Below are 21,255 nucleotides of genomic sequence, written 5' to 3' on the forward strand. Positions count from 1 at the left end.
TCAAGAAAAGCTTTTCTACCTCTTTAGAAAAGTTAGGACTTCTAAAATAATCCACTGATTATTATCCCTATTAACAATTTACATGGTTTTGTTTCTTAATTCTGTTTGTTAGCACACAAACAGTTGTGACAGTGGAATGCTAAAAGCGCTACATGAGCTTATGACCCTGCTCCCACTCACCTTCCTTTGCCTTGGGCTTTACTCTATCCATGAAGCCACCCAGTGTGTGGTAAGGAAGAAGGGGCCTCAGTCGTCACAGATTTGTCCTCCCTATGCCCTGCCTTATAACTTGATCATTGGGCATCTTCTCCTGAGTGACAGAGTCAGATATAAGTGGTACAAGTCTATGGTTTATGTGAACGTATTAAAATTAGAAATTATGGCTTTATAAAAAATACATTCACCATTGAAGACTATATAAACTAACATTGATTTTTAATGCTTAAGTTACTTCAATAAAAATCTCCATAACTTAAAGCAAAAAGAATGATAGATATAATTTTTTAAAGATTAATTAATGTTCCTTTGAGCAGCAAAGTGGAAAGTTCAGGCACATGTGTTACGAATTTGAAAAGTTTGAAAGGACATAAATTGTTTGCAGGATAAGCCTTTAAATGGCACTAGTTCTAAATCAAGCCTGCCACATTTATTTTCTCTTTCAAAAAAATACATTCAAATTCATTAAAACAGAGAAGATTATAGAATGGAAACAGTAGACACAAAAGAAATGACTCTTATTGTGACCTACATTCTTAAAGACTGAAATATTTGAACCTGTCATTTCATTCACTGAATCAGCAAGCATCTACTAGCACAGAGCTCTGGAGTTAGCCCCTGGGGATGCACTGGCGAGGGGAGCTCAGCACCATCCTTGGCACCACACTGCCAGAGTCTGAAACACAAGGGGTGCAAAGAGAGTTTTAACACAGGGGGGCCAGGGTCAGTCTTGGAGAATGTTTTCCTTCAGTCCAGTGTAGACAGTAAGTTAGAGGAAGCAGGACACAAAACTGGAAATCAAAACTACTAGTTTGTGTTGGCAAAACCTGTTGTGAACCTCAAAAAGACAGACCATTACGATGGGAGTAAATAGACAGGATACTGCACAGGTATTTGGAAGGCAGAACTGGCAGATGTGATAATCAGGTTGGGGCAGGTAGAGAATAACAGATAGGAAAGCATCCAAGAAATCTCTCCAACTGGAGAGATTTATGACTTGATACCTGGAGTAGCTGGGATTGCCTTTTTTACAGATAGCAAAACAGGAAGAGGAACAGGTCTTGTCTAGGTGGTAGATGTGAATCAAGTTTTGGTCATGTTAAGGTAGCTTTTGGACCAGCAAATGGCAATGTCCCAACCCCCTCCGTGATTATAATGCTGAGGATCAAGGCTGAGGGGTAATGAGGAATCTTTATCTCAGAAGCTGTGGTAGCAGCTTAGAGAGTCAAAGAGAGCAACATCAAAAGCTTGTTAAACATTTATGTGACAGGTAAAGAAGGCAGTCTCTGCACAAGAAATTGAGAAAAGTAAGCAGAAACTAGAAAACAAGTATGTCGTTACAGAAAAATATAAACTCGGAGCCACCAAATAAAGGGTTATCTTTGGGCTTCAAGCTGCTTGTTTTCAGTATTAGACGTGTTTATTAGGGGGTGTGTTAGTTCACTTGTATTTGATTTCTAGATGTGGAAGGCTGGAAGAGTTACAGGTTCCCACATTGTGTGCCTGTGAGTGTTCATGTCTCAGTCGCCTTGACCAGGTATGACCAGATGACGCAGTCTGCTAGAGCAGTGAAGTGTTGAGAGAAAGAGTGATGGTTACGAGGACAAACTTTGGTGTCAGACCCCAGGCTTCAGTTCCCACCTTCATGTCGTAGTACACGGGTAAAGTGGGGTTGATTACTGCATGGACTTCGCTAGGAAGCTGTCAGATCCACGAAGCTCTTAGGGCAAAGAGCACACATGGAAAGTGCTATGTGCTGTAGCAAGCATTTTTATCAGAGATGTCCATTATGTAATTGCTCAAGAAATCAAGAACAGACTGACTTGAAAAAGATTCCTTTTATTTAGTGCAGACAACTCAATGGAATATTGATAATTCTTTGATTGAATGGACCAGACCAAATGAATCCAACAAATTTAGACCACATTGGTCTGCCTGACCTGTGAAGTAGTGTTATACTTGAAATATTAGAGAAGTTAGGGTCAGGATTGGCATCCGGTGGAATGAAAACTTAGTGTGTGTTTGTTTTTGTTTTTTTTGTTTGTTTGTTTGTTTTCCGAAGAGTAGTCTATATTTAGCTTTATGTGATCCACACTTCTTAGCAAAAAACAGAAAACAGTGGAATTGCATCACTATCAAGTTAACTGTCCTCTCCTACAGTATACACAGTGTTGTAAACCAATGCCTCCTCAATAAAGAAAATAAATAAAATTAAATATCTTTTATTGACACCAGTCTCTTATCAGGTATGTGTTTCTAAGCCACACCGGTGTCCCCATGTTACAAATGGGAAGAGCGTTTCAGCACGCTAACTCCTCAGCCTGAGATCTCATTACAGATCAGTAGCTGAGCCTGCACTTGATGGCATCTCATCATGCCTGATTTCAAAGTCTGCTCTTATTTATTCCATTTTTACACCACCAAGAAGGAAACAGTCTGTTCTGCCTCTGGACAGGTCAGGGGCCTGTAATCTCAGCTCTAAGTTTCTGTTCCTTCATTTAAAAAAAAATACCTAATTTCCGTATAGATTGAAAAATCTGTGAACTTTAATGAACTTAATGGAACAGAAACCAGAAGACAAGATAGGAATCTTGATTCTGTATTTTTTTCCCCTCATATGCAAATACCATTCCTCAAGTGAAGCAGATTGTCACAGCAAATATGTTGAGCCGTGAGTGTAATGAAGCTCATTTGTCAGTGTCTGGGGCCTCGAAACTTTGTAAAAGTTAAACAGGGACACATTTCAGAAATGCACTTCTGAACCGAAGAAAATGCCTATGTTTCCTGTTGCAAAAAGTGTTCCTTTTCAGTTGCTTGAGAAAATAATAGAGAGGAGCTGAAGTGAGCACATGGGGGTTTTGTTTGACCCAAGCTCTTTCAGACTGCACATTCCTCTTGTGTGTACTGCTCACCTGTCATTTTAATATGAAAGAGCACCTGTCTTTTGTCTCAGTACACATTTACCTTTCAGCATTTCAGATGGTGAAATGAGAGGTACCTGCAAAAGTTATTTTTTTGTTCTTTGGGTTTTGGGAATCTATTCAATACCTGGTGTTTTCTTTAGACTTTATTATGCCTTCTGCTGGGTAAATGTCATAGAAATGCATTTAGTGACTCTTAATCCTTTTCTTTAACTAAAGTTGAAAGACTGTGCTTCTCATAATAAATCAGTTTGTTGACTTTCTCAAGAAAAGAAGAAAACCTTATGTGAATTTTCATTTTTCCAGGACATTTAATTAGAATCCTGTCTAGTTAATGTCGTTCACCACACACACACACACACACACACACACACACACACATGCATGTGTGAATACACACACACACACACACACACTTACTTTGGATGTGAAAGTATATTTAACTTCAAGCCCAAATGCAGAAATCTAAAAAAATTAAGAATGAAAATTAAATGGCCCCCTTTGTGATAAGTTCTTTTCCCCTTTAAACCATTTCACTTTAAAACTTAGATAATCTTCTATTAGTAATATTTTCCTTTTGCAGAAACTTTGATAATTTAGGGTCTTGAAGGAACTGAAGGGAGAAAAACTGTTGGAAAATGGTCAGGTTTTATTCCTTTTAATTACAAACGGTAAAAGTGGCTTAAGCATCTGTCATGTGACATAGAAACTTTGACTTAAATATCAAGAAGTTAATGAACAGATCCCAAGTTTGACATGCTTTAAACTACCCTCCAATCAGCTGGCGTCCTTTGATTTTTTTTTTTTTATACATGACCAGTTTGTCTTAAAGAAAAGAATCAATGAGACTTATTAATAAAGACACCAGTGATACAAGTTTCTATAATTGCATAATTTCACGGGGCTTATATAAGAAACAAAAATCAAAAGATGATCTGATGGTAAAGTCAGAACTTCTAATTATTCTCAGAAATACTAAAAACATTTTCAAAGATGTTGCCAGTAAGAATTCTGAGTATATTTGTGGGTTAGAAAAAAGAAAGAAAGTGGCATGCTGTTTTCATTTTTAGCTTATTTCCACGGAAAACACTTTTGAATAATACATTTGCTGAAGTGTAATTCAAATGAGTTTAAGGACAATTCACTGTACCTGAAGAAATTATTGGAAATCATGTTTACTATCCCCACCATCCAGCCTGGTACGAGCACGCTCTGCATTGGGGGGAGGGGAAAGTACTGACTCCTTTTATCGTCCAGGCCAACCAACTCTTTCCATAAGATTTCCATAGAAAATTTACCTCCTATGCTGCCCCTGCTTTTTCGTATTAAATTTAGCTTTCTATTTTCTAACAAGACTCTAAGGAAAAGAAAGAATGGAAAAAGAATTCTGTCTTCTCTTCAGTGGGTCCTTTCTGGGCTCACTTACCTGTGCATACCACTGTAAGTCTTACAAACTGATCCTTTCAATTAATTTTTACTCACATCATGAAGTTTCTTTCTGTTGTCTTTGTTTGTAAGATTGTACGCTTTGAATTGCTTGAAAGTACAAACATAAAATAGAATGCACCATTTAACACAATGCAGTGGCCACTAAAATTGTTCTTTAATCCCTTTCTAAAACCTGACGAGTACAAAGAGCACTTGCTTTTTTGTTTTTTCTTTTGTTTCCCCCCACCCCACCCCCGGAAGGGCAGATATAATTGAAATGTGGGTATCTCTTGAGCAGGAGGCATAAGCCAGCTCTCCTGGCCTCTCTCACCCGCCACGCCCATCTCAGCCTCTGATTTTGAAGACAGATTTGAAGGTCTTGTTTTATTCTTTTAAACATGGAAAGATTACCCAGATTCCAATTTAATGAATGAGGCAGTGGAGGGAAAGAATGCTGTGCATCAAGTTTTTTTGGATATTAAAAAAGTTTGTATTTTTGTAAGAAAAATTTCAAGAATTCTTTACCCAGATATTTGCTATTTTCTGATATACTTCCACCCTCCCTCCACTCCCCAAAGAGGTTTATATTCTATATTATATGCCTTCATTAATCACTTATGCCCTAATAACTTTATATTCAGTTTTCATTCGTTTCATTCATTATTACAGACATATCCACCTCTAGAATATCTTAGGCCTTTTTCCTTGTCTTTTTGCAAAAATGTAATATAACATTTGTTTGGGGTGTGCAATGTAATGACTCTGTATTTGTATGTCATAAATGATCATTCTAACTAGTGTATTTAACATCTACCACCACACATAGTTTCAGGGTTTTTTTTATTCTTGGGATGAGAAAGATTTACTCCTTCAGCAGCTTTCAAAAAGTAACAGTGTATTAACTAGAGTCAGCTTTCTGTGGATTCACAGAAAGCCTCATGATCAGTTGGCACTTCCTTTCTGGCCCCACACCCTGCCTTTAAAATAGTGAAATAACCAGTTTGAAGACAAATGAAGCATCTGAGCTCCAACTTTGTTTGTTGTCATTGCTTTGTTTTGTTATATGTGTATATTTTTTTAACTAATATTGCATTATAACATTTAATATATATATTTTATTTATATATATATATATATATATATATGTGTGTGTGTGAGTGTGTGTATATATATGTTTTCTAGGTACATCTTGAAAATCTACCTGTGTATGCTACACTGAATTCACCATTCAATGTTCGGTTCTGTCCTTTACCCCAAGAGTACCCTTGGTTCCACTTTCTACTCTGATAATCACCTATTCATCTTACAGTTACAAAGTTTGTTTTTGTTTTATTTGGGTCATATGTTTATTTTCTCTGTATTACACGAGTAAAATCATATGGTATTTGTCTTTCCTCACTGGCTGATTTCACTTAGTATAATATCCTCAAGATCTATCTATGTGAAAACAAATGGTAGGATTTCATCTTATCGTAACGGAGTACTATTCCACTGTATATCTGTACCATGTCTTCTTAACCCCCTCATCTGTTATCGGGCACTTAGGCTGTTTCCATAACTTGGCTGTTGTAAGCCAAGTTCCACAGTGAACATAGGAGTGTATGTATTCCAAATTCATAAATACTAAGGAGTTGAATTTTGGGTGATCTGGAAAAATTTTTATTACTATTTTGAGAAACATATTGCTTTTTATAGTAGTAGAAACCACCTACATCCTTTTTCTCTACCCATCACAATACTTACTGTTTCTGGTATTTTTGATGTGGGTCTTCTCCTAGAGCCTCATTGTGGTTTGATATGTAAAATCAAATGACAAATTCTTTTCAGAGAATCACTTCCTTTTGTCCAAAATATTCAACTTATAGTATTGCCACAAAACAACCTAGCTTATCACTGAGAGGACATCTAGAGTTTTAATTGAGGAATCTAAGTTGAAAATAAGTGATTATTCCATAGTCAATTCACCGCCTTATCCCAAACAACAATATGTCTTATATACCGCAGTTCTAATCAGGAAGCCTACAAAAAGCAGAGATGCCTGCCTCTTAAATCAAGGGTCAGCAAATTTTCAGTGAAGGGTCCAATAATAAATATTTTAGGCATTGCAGGCCTGTTCTAGCTCTCAATTCTGCCATTACTGGAAAGCAGCCATAAATAATACATAAATAAATAGGGCTGTGTGCTAATAAAAACTAATTTATGGACACTAACATTTGAATTTCATGTAATTTTCACACACCATGAAATACTTCTCTGTTGGTTTTTCTTCTAAATGTTTAAAAATATAAAAACCATTCTTAGCTGACATGTTGCATAAAAACCAGGTCATAGACTTACTGTGCCCTGCGAGTCATCGTTCACTGCCCAGTTATAGATTTTCAAATATAAAGACTACAGATACCATTATTAGACAGCCAACATGAAAGTCAAAGTGTGACGGTTATCAGAGAATATTAAGTGCTGACTTGGCTGAGTGAAGAAATCTAGAGAACATTTGTGACAATTAACTGTCTCAGTGGTAAACCATGCCAGCCAGTGCTACCCTTCTGACATGGCATTCATCTGATGCCATACTTTTCCCTCCATCTTTTCACACTCTTCAGTATTATGAGTTAAGCAGTCAAGTTTGCTGTAATATTCTGGTCATTCGTCAGTTTGAGATAACTCAGCACTCACCTCTTTTTTTCTCTCATCCACATCATATTTCAGCCAGTATTTTCTTGTTCCTAGAGACCATCATAGATAAGTTGTGAGGCCAATCCCTTATTCATCATGAAGTATAACCAGTTGTCAGTCACCTATCCTGTGACTATGGACCATACCAGTCGGAGAGGACATCTCTTTCTCTTTGATCCTGTTCAATTCCATGTCCATCTTGGTTCTGGTGTTGCTGCTTCTTCCTCTGTCTGGAATGGCAAAGTGAATATTCTAGCAGTGATTCTAATCTCAGTCTTTCTTAGCAAGACAGAGGTACACATCCTCCTACCACATAAAAGAGAAATGTTTTCCTCCTTGAAGACATTCATTTATTCCTCCCTCCTCAGGCCTTACACTCTTGGTAGCTGGTTCCATCATAACACAAAAGATATTGAAGAAGTGCCTGTGAGTTGCAGTCAGATAACTGAGCGCAGTACCCCAAGGGTGTATGTATTTTTGAATACATGATTTATATCTAGCTCAGCTTATTAGAACCCATGCTCATGATGTAAATTTCAGAAACGTAAGGATGACATAAAGAAAAGCATGTCAAGATTTGCCATTACTATGCTATCTAGATGTAAGCTTTTAAGTTGGGAATTTGCTATTTGTTCTTAACATATTTGGTTATCTCTGGTCAGTAGACATCTGCAAATGTAGACTTTTGTCTTCATAGACAGGATGAGTCAGAAGTTGAGGTTGTGACTTAATTCAGTCATTAAGCTTCTGGTTGAATGGAACCCTTTCAGAGTAACCTGGAATTTTCTGTGGGCCACAATTAGTGCATCAATATTTCTAGATTTAACTAGTGTGTACTATTCACTCTACTTCTGAAAGGACCACTTGATCCTAAAAGAACTCACAGAAACAGTGTTTATGTAAAGTTGAATGTAAATGTTGGGCTGAGTTTGGTTTAGTTTTCCTGTGTAGGCATTACTTGTACTTTCACAGAGCTTATTAGTTTCAACGTGTGTGTGTGTGTGTGTGTGTGTGTATGTGTGTTTGAGTAACTTTGAGGATGAGACAAAGTTTACGTGGGGAAAGAATTATCCATTCCACTGCAGCGTAGTGAAAATTGTTGAACTTAGAGCCAATCACATCTTTTTCAGCAGCCTTGGTCAAGCTAGTGTATACATTGTGCCTCAGTTTTCTCATCTCTACAGTGGGTTAGATTTGCAGCTGTAGACATAAGGGCCAGTAAGTAGCTCCCTTCTTTGTTATAAGCCTTTTCACTGGAGTCCATGTGTGACCATGAAGCATGCAGTTGAGCACTGGATGGAAGGAGAGAAGAGAGAGGAGTTTTGTGGGGTTGCATGGGGACAGGGCTTCCACTCTGAATGAAAGCCAGGAAAAAGCACACCTAGGTCAACTATTGTCCCGCTGCCCCTGGGAGCTCATGTGGACAATGGCTACTGTATCTTTTCCCAGCAAAGCCTTTGCATATTTTACTGTTCTTACAAGTTGACTGAGAAACCTGGTCAGATTACATACTTGTGATGGTTTTTTTTTTTTTTAATCATGAATTTCAACACTCGGACCCTCTCAATGCTTCCTCAGGGCTTGCCCTAATTCTTGATCACTGACAACATTTAAATATTACAGTATTAAGATATCTAGGATTCTTTCCCAACGGATAAGCAAAAATGTGGGTGTTTATAAACAGTGTGTATGCATACTAATTTGGGGGGGACAACATGATACTTCCCCTTGTAGTGTATATTCTCAGTGACAAATGGATTTTGTGCCCTAGAAGGGTCTAGGTCATCTATATGATAAACATTGAGGGGGGGGGAGGAAGGGTGTGGAGTTATTAAAGCAGAATATAATGAATTTTCCTTTAGAGTGCTTTCAGAGGATTCCAATGAACCAAGATAAATCTGTGAAGTGCCCTTTTAGTCTAACAGTGATGATGATACCCAAAATGCCTTCTGCCACTTTGCCTAGAAACAGCAAACCCATAATTGTGGATGCAAGTGTTAACTTGTCAGATGTCACAGCAGGAGAGACAGAATCGAAACCCCCACCTGTCTGACCCCCTCCTGCTGGCAGAATGATAATGTGTCCTGAGAAAAGATTGCCAAACCGAAAACCCTCTGAGAACAACAGTTTCCCGAACTGTAGTCCTGGCTTGGTTATTATGGGTAAGCAGTGGAACACCAAGGTGTGTCTTTGTCTCTTCCAGGAGAGAAGCCCTACAAGTGTACCTGGGAAGGCTGCACCTGGAAGTTCGCTCGTTCGGATGAACTGACAAGGCATTACCGCAAACACACGGGAGTGAAGCCATTCAAGTGCGCGGACTGTGACCGCAGCTTTTCCCGCTCAGATCACTTGGCACTGCACCGCCGGAGGCATATGCTAGTGTGAAGAATGCTGCGTGTCCAGCTGAGCATAAGAGCTGGATCTCTTAGCGGCACCCAATTCAGCAGGGCTGAATCCCAATCACAGTGTTAACGCAAAAGGGCATCACCATCCCACGATGTCTGAAACCAGAGCAGGAAAAAGAAGTAACACTTCTCCTTTTGGTCTGAAGGTAACCCCCATCACGACTCCACGAGAAACGTCTTCACGCTGGCCTGGGAGATCCGTGACACAAATGCTGGAGAGACAGGCATTGTTTTCCATGCTGTGTACTCTGCCATTTAAAGATGTTTGTAGCTTGTACATTTTCTGAGCTGTCAGACGTTTTGTTATTGATACTTTAAAGGTCATCTACCACAAATTGATGGCTAGAACAAGACCTTTTAAATTTGGATTATTCTCCCATCATCCCACCCTTTCACCCCTTTTTACAAAAAATGGTAGTTACTATCAGAGTAAGATAGAACACACATCCAATCTGTTACCAGCAAGCAGCATGAAAGTAGAGAAGAAGCAGCTGTTGGAGAGGTTCCATTACCTGAAAATAAAGGGGACTCAGGCAGCCCTTTGCGATAGTGATGGCGGCGACTAGCTATCACCCGCAACTTGTCATTTTGCCATGCCCCGAAGAAAACCAACATTGAATCTTTCATTTGTTTGTCGTTGATTGTTTTTGTTTTGTTTTGATTCTGTTTTGTTCATCTGTTCGCGCAGAGGGGCAGCAACATTTCAGTCGGAGTCTAGTCCTGGTGTCTTCCCTGGCACGGACTGGCACAGAGCTGTTCTGTAGTTGAATAGGAAGAGCCTGTCTAAAAAACTACTGCCTCATTTCAAATTGCAGTGTTCTGTCACCTAGGCATCATCTCTTCCTGCCCCTAGTATTTGATTACAAGGAATCGGGGGGGAAAAAAACTTTCTTAGACACACTGGCACCAAGGTAAGAGGTGGGGCTGCCCAGGCAAAGTCAGTGAACATGAAAAATCAGACAAAGCAGAGATGGAAATAATGCGCCTCTTGAGGAGAAAAGCAATAATGAATAAAAGGACTTTCCTACAATAACTTCACTGAGGACTCACGTTACCAATTTTCATGCTTACTAAAGGGATTGTAAAAAACACCCCAGCATTCTAGATGTCTTGGTTACATTTACAGCACTGAGGTAATCTTTCTGCTGTTTGTTGTCCTGCTTGGTTGAGTACCACAATTAAAGATTATGCTCCCCTTTTCTTGTTTGAAAACAGTTATTTGGTGATGAGAAAGGCCAGGGAGGCATAGCAGGGAATTAACTCTTAGGTTAATGGGTCAGTTCTCCTTGGAACCGAGTCAGTGAGAAGGGAACGCTCCCTGAGGAAAAGCTGACATGGTGCTAGTCTCACTTGGAGAGCCCAGGGTAAGTGACTCTCCAGCAAGTTCTTCTACCAGATGTCCTTTTCTGAACCGTACCCAGACCCAGTGGTTCTGCATTGGCATCCGTGGGGGTGTTGAGCCCACTCTTCTTGTGCTGAGGGTGAGAGGAAATGATAGTCTCGTCAGCACCCTGAAATTATGAGCCTCTTTTGTAACTAGCAAAGTCTAAGGTTAAAAAAAAGCAATACATCACCAACAAGCATTCTCTCAGTAAAATTAACATATTTTCCCCCACTACAAGCTGTTTTTTTCAGCTTTACGTGGCGGAGAGGCTTAGCGAGGTTTTTGTTATTATTGTTGTTGTTGTTGTTAAGATTTTTTATAGCTTAGATAGAAAAGGTTGCCAGCATAGACCTTTGCAATATATTTTAATTACAAACACTTGATTTGGGGAATTGCACAAATTAACCTCACGATATTACTAGCTCATTTTTAAATGCTTGAACATTCTGAAATAATTTCCGGTTACAGAATTATCCTTTTTAGGATTGTCTTCTAATTCAGATAATCTTATTCTGATGAAGCAAGAAAGAGCTATAAACACTGAAACAAGGACGATTTGTGTTGGATGGTATTAAAAGACATTTTTTAAATGTTCGAGCAACAGCATAATGATTTTCAGGTCAAATTCTGTCTTCAAAAATATGTGCTCTACATTTTCTGCCAGGTCTGAAAAATTCATCAGGCAATTTCCCTCCAACAAGGGCTGCAGTTCTATTGATAAATAGCTTCTTTGACATAATCTACTTACTACCCACCAAGCACTCGGTTTTTTACCAACTGGAAAGTTTTCTATCTGTACTGTATGCAACTCCTGCTTCTCATTGCCTGTGACATTCAAAATAGAAAAAAGGCTTCTTAATGTATGCCAGCATTGGTTACTAATCAGTGGCAAAGAACACAGAGCAGGGATGCAGCGTGACACCCTCTGTTGCCCTGGAGCCTAGCTGCCAGCCATTGGGTGAGTCACTCAGCTGAAGTGTAGACCTGATTTCGTTCTTCTGCTTTCAGAAGAAGGGCCAGTCCTTTTCTTTGCAGCGAGAGGTCTTGAAAGTGTTACAGGTAGGAATGGTTTTCAGGTTCCAGAAATGGTTGTCAGGAAGTGGAGCTTCCTGAGTGACAGCTTGACTTAAATTTAGCACAGAATGAAAGCAGCTGCTGCTCTCTAATAACATAGGCACGATTCAGGGAAGTGGGCTTTTCTCCTCACTCCTCGAATGGGGAAACCAGACTGAGACAGTAGACTACCTGCTAACACTGTCAATGTTACACCATTGCCCCATTTTGACATACTGATATTTCTAAGGTGGGATCCAAGCACAAGAAGTGAATGAGTGACTGATGTAGCTCCAGGACTGAAACTTATTTGGGGCTGGTCTGGAGTAGTAAATTCTCCTTGGTGCATTCTCTGCAAGTGTTTCCCCATGAAAAGGAAAGTGGTTTTGGAAAGACAGAATTGGATTTTAAATAGAAATATCTTCAGGCATTTCATCTGATGTCCATTCTAGCCTCTTGAAAAAGCACAGTGGATGATGAGCAACAGAACAGGACAGAATCAAATGGTCTTGTCAGTGGTCTGCTAACTGGAAGCAGACTTCAGTTGGCAACTTGAAGCGGTTTGATTGGTGGCTGGGCGCTAGAAAGGCAGAAAAGCTGCAGTCGGCCTGACCCTCTTTACATGGTAGAGATTGGACTCAAGGAAGGTGACTTTAAGTGAAAATTTGCTAGGCTCTAGTAGGTCCCCTCCTCATATTCTTAAGTCATTTGGAAAAAAATTCACGCTTCTCAATCCAGCTCCAACCCCATCCTGTCAATCAAGTGTGAATTCTCAGAAGCCTGCTGTAACTTGTCTTAAGTTCTATTAAGGCATTTAGGCTGAAATTCCAAATGACTTTGCCAGGAAGACTGTACTACTACTGCCTGACATTACTTTTACAAAACACTATAGGACATTTATTTTCAAAAGCAGTTGAATAACAGTAACATCAGCCACCTTAAAAAAAAAAAAAAGCACTTTTCATTCACTTTAAAGTTGAGGTGGAAAATAGGAAGAAGATGGTCAGGGGGAAGACTTACAAAATGCTACAGTGTTTACAAATTCCAGTTCTAGATGATTAGGCCATTTTCATTATGGTTAAAATTTGAAATAGGTTATATGAAGATTGCGTCCATTTTTATACAGCTTTTTTAACTTCAAATTGCCACTTGTGTTTTAAACATAAATAGAATTCTGCACTTTGAAATCAGTTCATTAGAATGATAACATGTATATGGATAAAGATGCAGTATTCCTTTTTCTGTACTTCATTGATTATACTTACCAAAGCTGCAATTGAATAAAGCGGTGAGGTGAGGCCTTCAAATGTGTTACGCCTTTGTTATGTTATTATGACTGCTTAGAAATGTAGCCTTGAAGTTACTATAAATGTGTCTTAACATTTATAGTCAGCATTGATAGAATTTAAGCAGTGCTCAGAATACCAGCATCCTTGATACGTTGAGTTGTGGTCTTCATATGAGAGATTGAACATGAGATAACTTCTGAATCATCATAGGCCCAGAAAGCCTTAATACTCATAGTCCATAATCCAACCTCAGATTTTTCTCTTTGCTAATGCCTGTAAATTTCATAGGTAAATGTATTCTACAACTTCATTGACCAAATCTCTTTCTTCAGTCTTTCTGAGGTAGTATATCTCATTAAATGATCTTTGGATTTGATTTGGTTTTTTTGTTTAGAAAAGGGGTTTAGTAAGTCATGTCTTCCATGTTACATTTCTACTTATCCCCATACTGCCTTCCACTTACTTGTCTAGGCACCCCTAAACCATGCACACCTGTATACACACATGTATATGCAGCAGCCAGTGGGCTAATAGATGTCAACAAAGAACTTTTTTAAAAGAGTGAATTTGTAATAATCCATGCTGTTTAGAAATGTAAGTTATTTACCTTATTAGGGAATCAGCTTATAATGCTATATATGACTTTGCCTGCATTTTATAGTTGAGAAGTGTACATAAAAATTACAAATGCTATATTTTCACAGTTTCATTATAGAGTAATGTCTGTTTAGCAACCCATACCCATTGAAACTTTAAATATGCTAAATACTGTGCAGTTGCAATAGAAATTCAGGTTTTCATAAGAAAATGAAATAGGATACTGCATCTTAAAAAAAAAAAAAGAGTGGAGATATTTTCCTGTATTCGTTACATATGTCATAGTAGAAAAAGTATTTTCAGACTCACAGTTTTACAGAGGTTGTAAATAGTTTGATGAAGTATGTTGGTTGGGGAAAAGAGCTTCTAGTTTTCATCACAATAAAATTAAAAAAAAAACTTTGTTTGGATATGCCTTGTATATCTTACCATGAGTGTGATATTGCCGCGGGAACTCTGTTCCCAACTCATGTGCTCGGACACAATGGAGTGGCTGCTTGTCTCAGTTTAGCCAGGATGGTTTAAAACACAATGAAGTCTTTTAAGGTGAAGACAACTGTTTCCAGACTCAAAAGGGTTTTTGCCTGAAAAGAGGAAGACAGTGTATAGGGTTTTGCTTGTGCCCCAGAAAAGCATCTAGCAATTGTTACCTTCCTCCTCAATGAAGTTGGTTATAAAATTATACAGGTGTTGATTCTTTTTAATTCCAGAGGGAATACTTTTAGATGTGACAGCATGTTGACAAGATTAAGTGCTATGGATTTGAGCACATGTTAAATGATCTGTACTGGCAATAACAATAAGCTAATGCCCATTTTCAGAAATGAATTAAAAGCTGAAAGTGCCTGTCAATAAATATTATGACCAATGAGATATTCCTGTAATTTTACACAGCAATAATTCTTCACCAGACTGGGTTTTTCCTCTACATTTGGGAAACATACACAGACACATACACATATTAAATATGCACATGGTAAATTACATCATTCACACAACCACTAAAATTTTTTGTGTCTCTTAAATATACCTTATATTGTTTATTTTAACATTTCTAATTTAGTTACCCTTACAAAAATGTAATAACGTAAGTCCGAACATTAAGGTTGCCCTTAGTGTATATATGGAGTATGGCGATTATAATTTTGAAGTAGAATTGTCACTGTGATTCACCCCATATTATGAAGCACTGTGTGTGTCTTAAAAGTTTTGTTCAGCTGACAAAAGACAATTTACTCAGAGCAAATCACCGAGGGTTATGTGTTCGTTTTGCTTTGTTTTATCCACAAATACCTCCTATCCAAACCCGTTACATTTCTTCTTCATTTCCTTTCCCCTAATATTTCCTGTTAATCATCTAGGAACCATTTGGAATGAATATTGACATGATTATTTCTCCCTAAAAAATGTAATGAAGTACAACTGACACTTAGTAAGCCTAACCTTTTAATCAAGATTTGCAGATTCAGAACTTAACCATTTTTTTCCTATAATTATTTTATTGCTAAAAGTGGATTCACAAATAAAAATTAAAAATGTAATTACATGAATAAACAAGAGCCCTGGAAGTTCTCCAGTCTAACATCTCAGAGCACAACCTCACCCAAACAAGCTGCGGAGAGCTATCAGAGATCTTTCAGAGCCAAACAATTGGTTAAGAGCAACTTTAAAAGCATTATTGTGATCATGCACTCTGACTCTGGATGTATAGACTACCACAGTGGCCACTGTGCCACGCCCTAGACCACAGGCTTAGGACACCAGTGACTGTTTCTCTTCAGAAAGGAGGAAACTGGCCAGGATAGGGTATAAAATGACCAACTAATTGTCAAAAGAGAGCTGCTGGGTTCCTTGGTCTCACCAAAGTCTAGTCTTCTGACCAGACTGCTTTCTGGAAGTTGTCTGAGAACGCTAAAACAACTTGAAAGGTCAAAAATCCAGCAAACCATGCAAATAGTAGCTGATTCTTATTGAACACTATGTGCCAACAGCTATACTAGATGATTTTTTGACTCATGACCTCTGATCTGTACGACGGTTTTCCATTGTAGCTAGGGGAAACTGAGGCATGGAGAAAGTGACTGAGTTATCTGTAAGCCCCAAAATAGTGAATGGCAACACTGGAATGTGCAATGCAGCACTGGGGCTGCATTGTTCACACTACACAGCAGCCAGCTTTCTGTATGTCTAACACTTACGTAGTTTTATTATGGATGTGTCCTCAACTATGTCCTAGTAAAGTATAATGACATGCTATAACGCATGGTCTGACACTGGTACAGAATATTTGAAATCAGTCACACAAACAGCAACAGCCTGAAGTCTCCCTGAACTTGTCACTTTCCTGCAAATGTTTGGCCTGAAGATCTAAAATCATCAAAAACTCATCCCTACTCCTTAACATTTTAGCCCAAATGAGTTTTCTCAATTCTACATATTTCCTTGTATGTATAGTAAAAGACTTTCCATTTCCGTAGTTCTACTAAATTCTGTGTAAGGGGCATTTGAAAATTTCACTTCCATGTACTGATTACTAACAAGCCTCAGAGTCATTTATAGGAGGACAATCCCAAGCATTCAGATGCTGAGCAAGAAGAGAGAAGGGATCGTTCCTTTTCAGATTTCTTACCTAACAGCACCACCTTGGAATGTTTTAAGTAGTCTTATAAATAATTTGTTAATAGTATTGTTGTTAGTTGCATTGAATCTTATGTAAGAAGCTGGCCAACATCACAGAAATGAAATCCCCTCCTTTTCTGCGTAGAACAAGGTCTTTGACAGTATTGATTCATGGATGTTCTAATGCACTTTGAAAACATTAAGAGAACATCATTTCTCATGGTGTTTCTTTTTCTGAAAATGAATCTCCTGAATTATGATCTTTCTCCTTGTTATTTGACGAAGGGAAGAGATAAAACCTGTATAAACAGATTCCCTGCCATGCTGAAAGCGAGAGTGTTCCATGTGCCCAGCTATCGCAGAAAGGGGCACTGTTCAGTTAATTGGGTTTCACGCACAGTAATTTCTCAACAACGAAAACACAGCTTTAAGTGAGTTGAAAAGAGATGAATAGTGGAAATAGTCACATCAGTGCTTTATCCTTTCTGGATTTCATCTCTAGAAATGTTAAATGTTTGTGACAACAGAGTCTGTCTTTTGTGCAAAACAAGAACCAATAACTTTGTGTTAGCTATTATGTCTTGCTTTCTCCAAAGCAGGCAAACCAAAACTTTCACAGAGATTCATTTTTGTTGAGACATAAGAGTGACAAACAGGGTAGAATTTGGGTCAAATTCTAGTGAAAGTGCCCAAATAATCAAAAAGATATTTTAGGGACAGACCAACATCTTCCCTTTCTGCTAATTTCATGCTCCAAAGACACCACTAAAACATAGAAAATACTTTTGTGTTTCTAGATTTCCCATTGCAGAATTTTGTAATTACATCCAGACTACAGTATATATTTTGTTCCTCAAACTTTATTACATTGGATGGGTATTGTTGAACTGGGGCACTGGTGCCTATATTCAAGGCTCTTTCCTATCAACTTGTCTGTCCACAATTTGTTGTGTTGAAAATTCATTTTAAAGAATCACCCTCCCCCCGCCCCAGAATGGTAGATGTTTTGTTTTGTTCATGTCTATGTGGGATACATCGCATCACATGGCAAACCAACTCTCCGTGGATGTGAGATAACTACTTACAAAACCAGCTTGAAAACATTGTCTTTCGTATTATGTCATCTTGCATCATAATGCAATTATGTGTATCATAACATGCTCATTTTAAATAAGAGAAACCAGCAAATTCATGTTTGTCCATAGAAGAATGTAATCAGAACTTTGTGTTGTGAAACGGTGAGAACAGACCACCTTTAAGATACCCACCTGCCACTTAAAATGACTTAGTCATACTTAGTAGTAGTCTAGACGTCGCTCTTGGTGTGTGGGGGTCAATTTGAATGTCATATTCCTTTGAATCAATCTCTCAGTTGTATTTGAAAAAATACATGGGAATAAAGAAAAATGTCATCTTTGGCCAAATCAAGCAGGCATCGTTTTCCTTTTTCTTGACAGTTGGCTCATTATACATGGTGATTGGATCACAAGATCTATCTGTGTAAAAATACAAAAACACCCTTTAGTTTACAAAACAGTTATTCTAGGCGTAAAGCCTCTGAACAGCAAGTCAAATAGATGTGCTGCATCTGATTTGCTTTATGGATATAATTTTACAGAAGATTCTTGGGTTTCTGACCCCAGAGACCTGGAGTACCCAGAGAAGTTCCTACCCATTAAAGGATAACACCCCCTCGCCCCGCGCAATGATATTGGCAAACAAATGTGTTAATTTCTTAAGTCTTCATTTGGTTTTCTGTTCAGAGTTTTAATTGCAAATGAATTTATTTCTCCAGCTTATCTAAAGATCTAATTTCCCAATAGTTTCCTCTGCATTTATATACTCTGTAGTGTTTAGGCAAACCCTTGTTATAAGTTTATTAATATTATGTAAGTGTTGTTCTTGTATTTATGTATAGTGTATGTATTGTAAATATACTCAGAGCTTTTTCCTTTTACTGTAAAATGGTGGTTTTGTTTTTGTTTTTTTGTTTTTTTTTGTTTTTTTTTTGTTTTTTTTTGCCCTATGATAATGTAAAGGGAGACCCTCCTAATGAGATTCTCTCAGAGGATGATTATTCCAGTCTATTCTCAGAGATTTAAATGAACAAGTGTTATCGTTTTTAATGGTGTCTCAGACATATTCTGTTGGTGCATTGCTTTTCTGTATTCAACTTTCCTATGAATTGAGCTGTGAACCGAAATAGAGTTTAAACCTTTAACTGTATGCATTTGTATAATTATCTGAATGAAGGCATGAAGGTTAAATAAAGCATTTTGTATGGAACAAAACTCCCTAATTATTACCAAGGCTGACTCAGACACTTTGGAAATCATAGTTATTAAGCATTCTAATTAAACCTTTGTTATAAAAAGTTTTACCATTTGTGTATAGTAATTTAAAACACAGGGCAAGATAGATAGACTCTACACTAACAAAAAAAAATGAACTGGGGTTTTCTTTCATAACAAACGCGTAAGGAGGGACCCCTAACTTAATATATTAGTGAATATAAAACAAAACAAACAAAAAAGTGGTTTAGTAAGATAAAATGTTAGAAAAAATGTGTTGGACTTGTGTATCATTTGAAGTGAATGATCCATCTAGCACATACCAAGGATAGCTTATTTCTATAGCTTTTTAAGAGCATTGGATTATAGAGTCTTAATGAGGCCATGAATAAGCACTTAAAACACTGTGGAAGTATTTTCCTATATAAGGCTCATTGACTGAAAGTCTACTAGAAATAACTATTCTACAATGAAAATGGTAATAAATACTACTGACAATTTTAGAGAATGGTAATAGATGGCAGATAATTAATATTTGAGTGCTTCAAAGATGCCAGGTGGTGTTCAAAGTATCATGTTTCTTCCCTTTACAAAAATCCTGAGTCAGATTCTGTTACCCTGACTTTATAATGAAAAAGTGAAGCATAAAGTTCAGGCAACTTTCCCATGCAATGCGATTTCAGGATTGAGGTCCTTGGCCACCTAAGGACAAGGAGTTACCGGCGTAGAGAAAGTGGGGAGCAAGGGTTGAAGCCTGAGAATGAATCAATTGAAATCAACATCACATTAACAGATACCTTCAATTATGTATATACAAGTAAACCCCACAAGATACCGCTTCCGAGTAAGACTCTGTGAACCAGAGTGTGGTTTAATAACTCATAAAAAATAGGAACTAAATCGATGTTGACTCTGTATTACTGATTTCAGCCTGTTTCCTCAGGAACATCGCGTTCTGTGAGGCTGTTCTGTTCCATCGCAGAGCTCCAAGCGGGCAGGAGGGTACAGTCCACTCCCACGGAGAGCTCCCCCTTTCTGGTTGGTCGGGAGGTCCAGCATACTTTGACTTTCCCAAACTCAGATGCTGTGGGCACGTGGCTATAGGTCTTGGGGGTGCTGTTTCCTCCCCCAGTGAGGTTCTTTGGTAGTGATGGCAATGCTGACTTACGAAAGAAATCGCTTGTTCAAGAATTCTAAGTTTCTTTGAAAACTGAAGCAATCGATCATAAGTACATTTATACTAAATTGTGAGAATTTTAGTTGTTCCACTTTAGAAGTAATTCCTTAAGGCGGGACCATTAAGAAAAGTCTATCTTGTAAGCTTGGGTTAAGAAGCATGGTAGTAACTCGGAAAGCTGATCTCATCAATTGCTTCACTTTGGATATGACTGTGTCACAAAATGGTGACACAGATTTATGTGTCTTTGGCTTGATTTTCTGAATGTTCTTTCTGCGCCACACAAGCAGCCAAACCAGCTCTCAGCTTGCTTTTTTTTTTTTTAATTTGTTTTTCAGCTCAACCCAAGAGGCTTTGTCATAAGAATCGACCAGTGAGAGAAATTTCACAGAATAGGTCACAAGATACTGTTTTATATTCACGGTAATTCATTGGTCGGTATTTTTCCAACTGTATGTTTCCCAAATACTTCCATAGTGGAATTGGATGAGTGCTAGAAAATTCTCTGACTTCCTCCCTCCTCACCTTTATGATGGATGATTCATCAGAGCTGTGATTTCTAATTCACTTTTTTTTTGTTTCATTGTTTTTTAGCAGCTCCAGTTTAGTGACTATGAAATTGCAGCATAAAAGAGTTAAAAGTAGAGAGACAACAATGTGCTTCAGATTAGAATAACTTGGGGCTTTATCAAAAAAAGAAATATTTCAGAGCTAGAACAAAAGCATACTCCTTAAAAATCTGCTTTAATCCCAAATGGCCACTGATGGTTTGCATACCATATGATACATTGTCTTCCCACCAAAGTTGAATGGTTTCCTTCAACACAATGAATTCCTTGTGCTTTGTCCGAGTGCTGTCTGGATTTAATATATTTCTGTCCCAGCAGTGTATGAAGTGTAATTTACATCACTTCCGATTTAGTCTAAATTCGCCAATGAACACCTACACAGCCCATACACATGGGTGATTATTTCTGAACAAAAATATAAATTTTTTTTTGCATGCTCCTTTAAGAGTTTCACTATTTAGAATGCATGTGTGTATGTGAAAGAGAGGGGGAGAGAATCCATTTTATGAGGCCTTCATAATAGCAGCAGCATCAGACTTAATGCAGGTATCAAAAAAGTTTTTCTCAGGTATGCCATGGAATTACTTACCTACACATATTGCCATCAGGACACCTCCTTTCTTCTATAAC

At 38.0% G+C, this 21,255-nt stretch overlaps 1 protein-coding gene across 1 annotated transcript in view; it reads left to right on the plus strand.

Annotated features, from left to right (window-relative positions):
- Positions 1-10,685, plus strand: part of KLF12 (Kruppel-like factor 12) — a 371,693-nt gene extending 361,008 nt beyond the window's left edge. The window contains exon 8 of the mRNA XM_004680096.2: positions 9,445-10,685. Within this exon, the coding sequence (XP_004680153.1) occupies positions 9,445-9,626 (182 nt within the window). The 3' untranslated portion in view covers positions 9,627-10,685. The remainder of the gene's footprint in view (positions 1-9,444) is intronic.
- Positions 10,686-21,255: the final 10,570 nt, after the last annotated feature.

The sequence above is a fragment of the Condylura cristata genome, unplaced genomic scaffold, assembly GCF_000260355.1.
Source record: "Condylura cristata isolate star-nosed mole 26May11 unplaced genomic scaffold, ConCri1.0 scaffold00010, whole genome shotgun sequence".
Classification (NCBI taxonomy): Eukaryota; Metazoa; Chordata; class Mammalia; order Eulipotyphla; family Talpidae; genus Condylura; species Condylura cristata.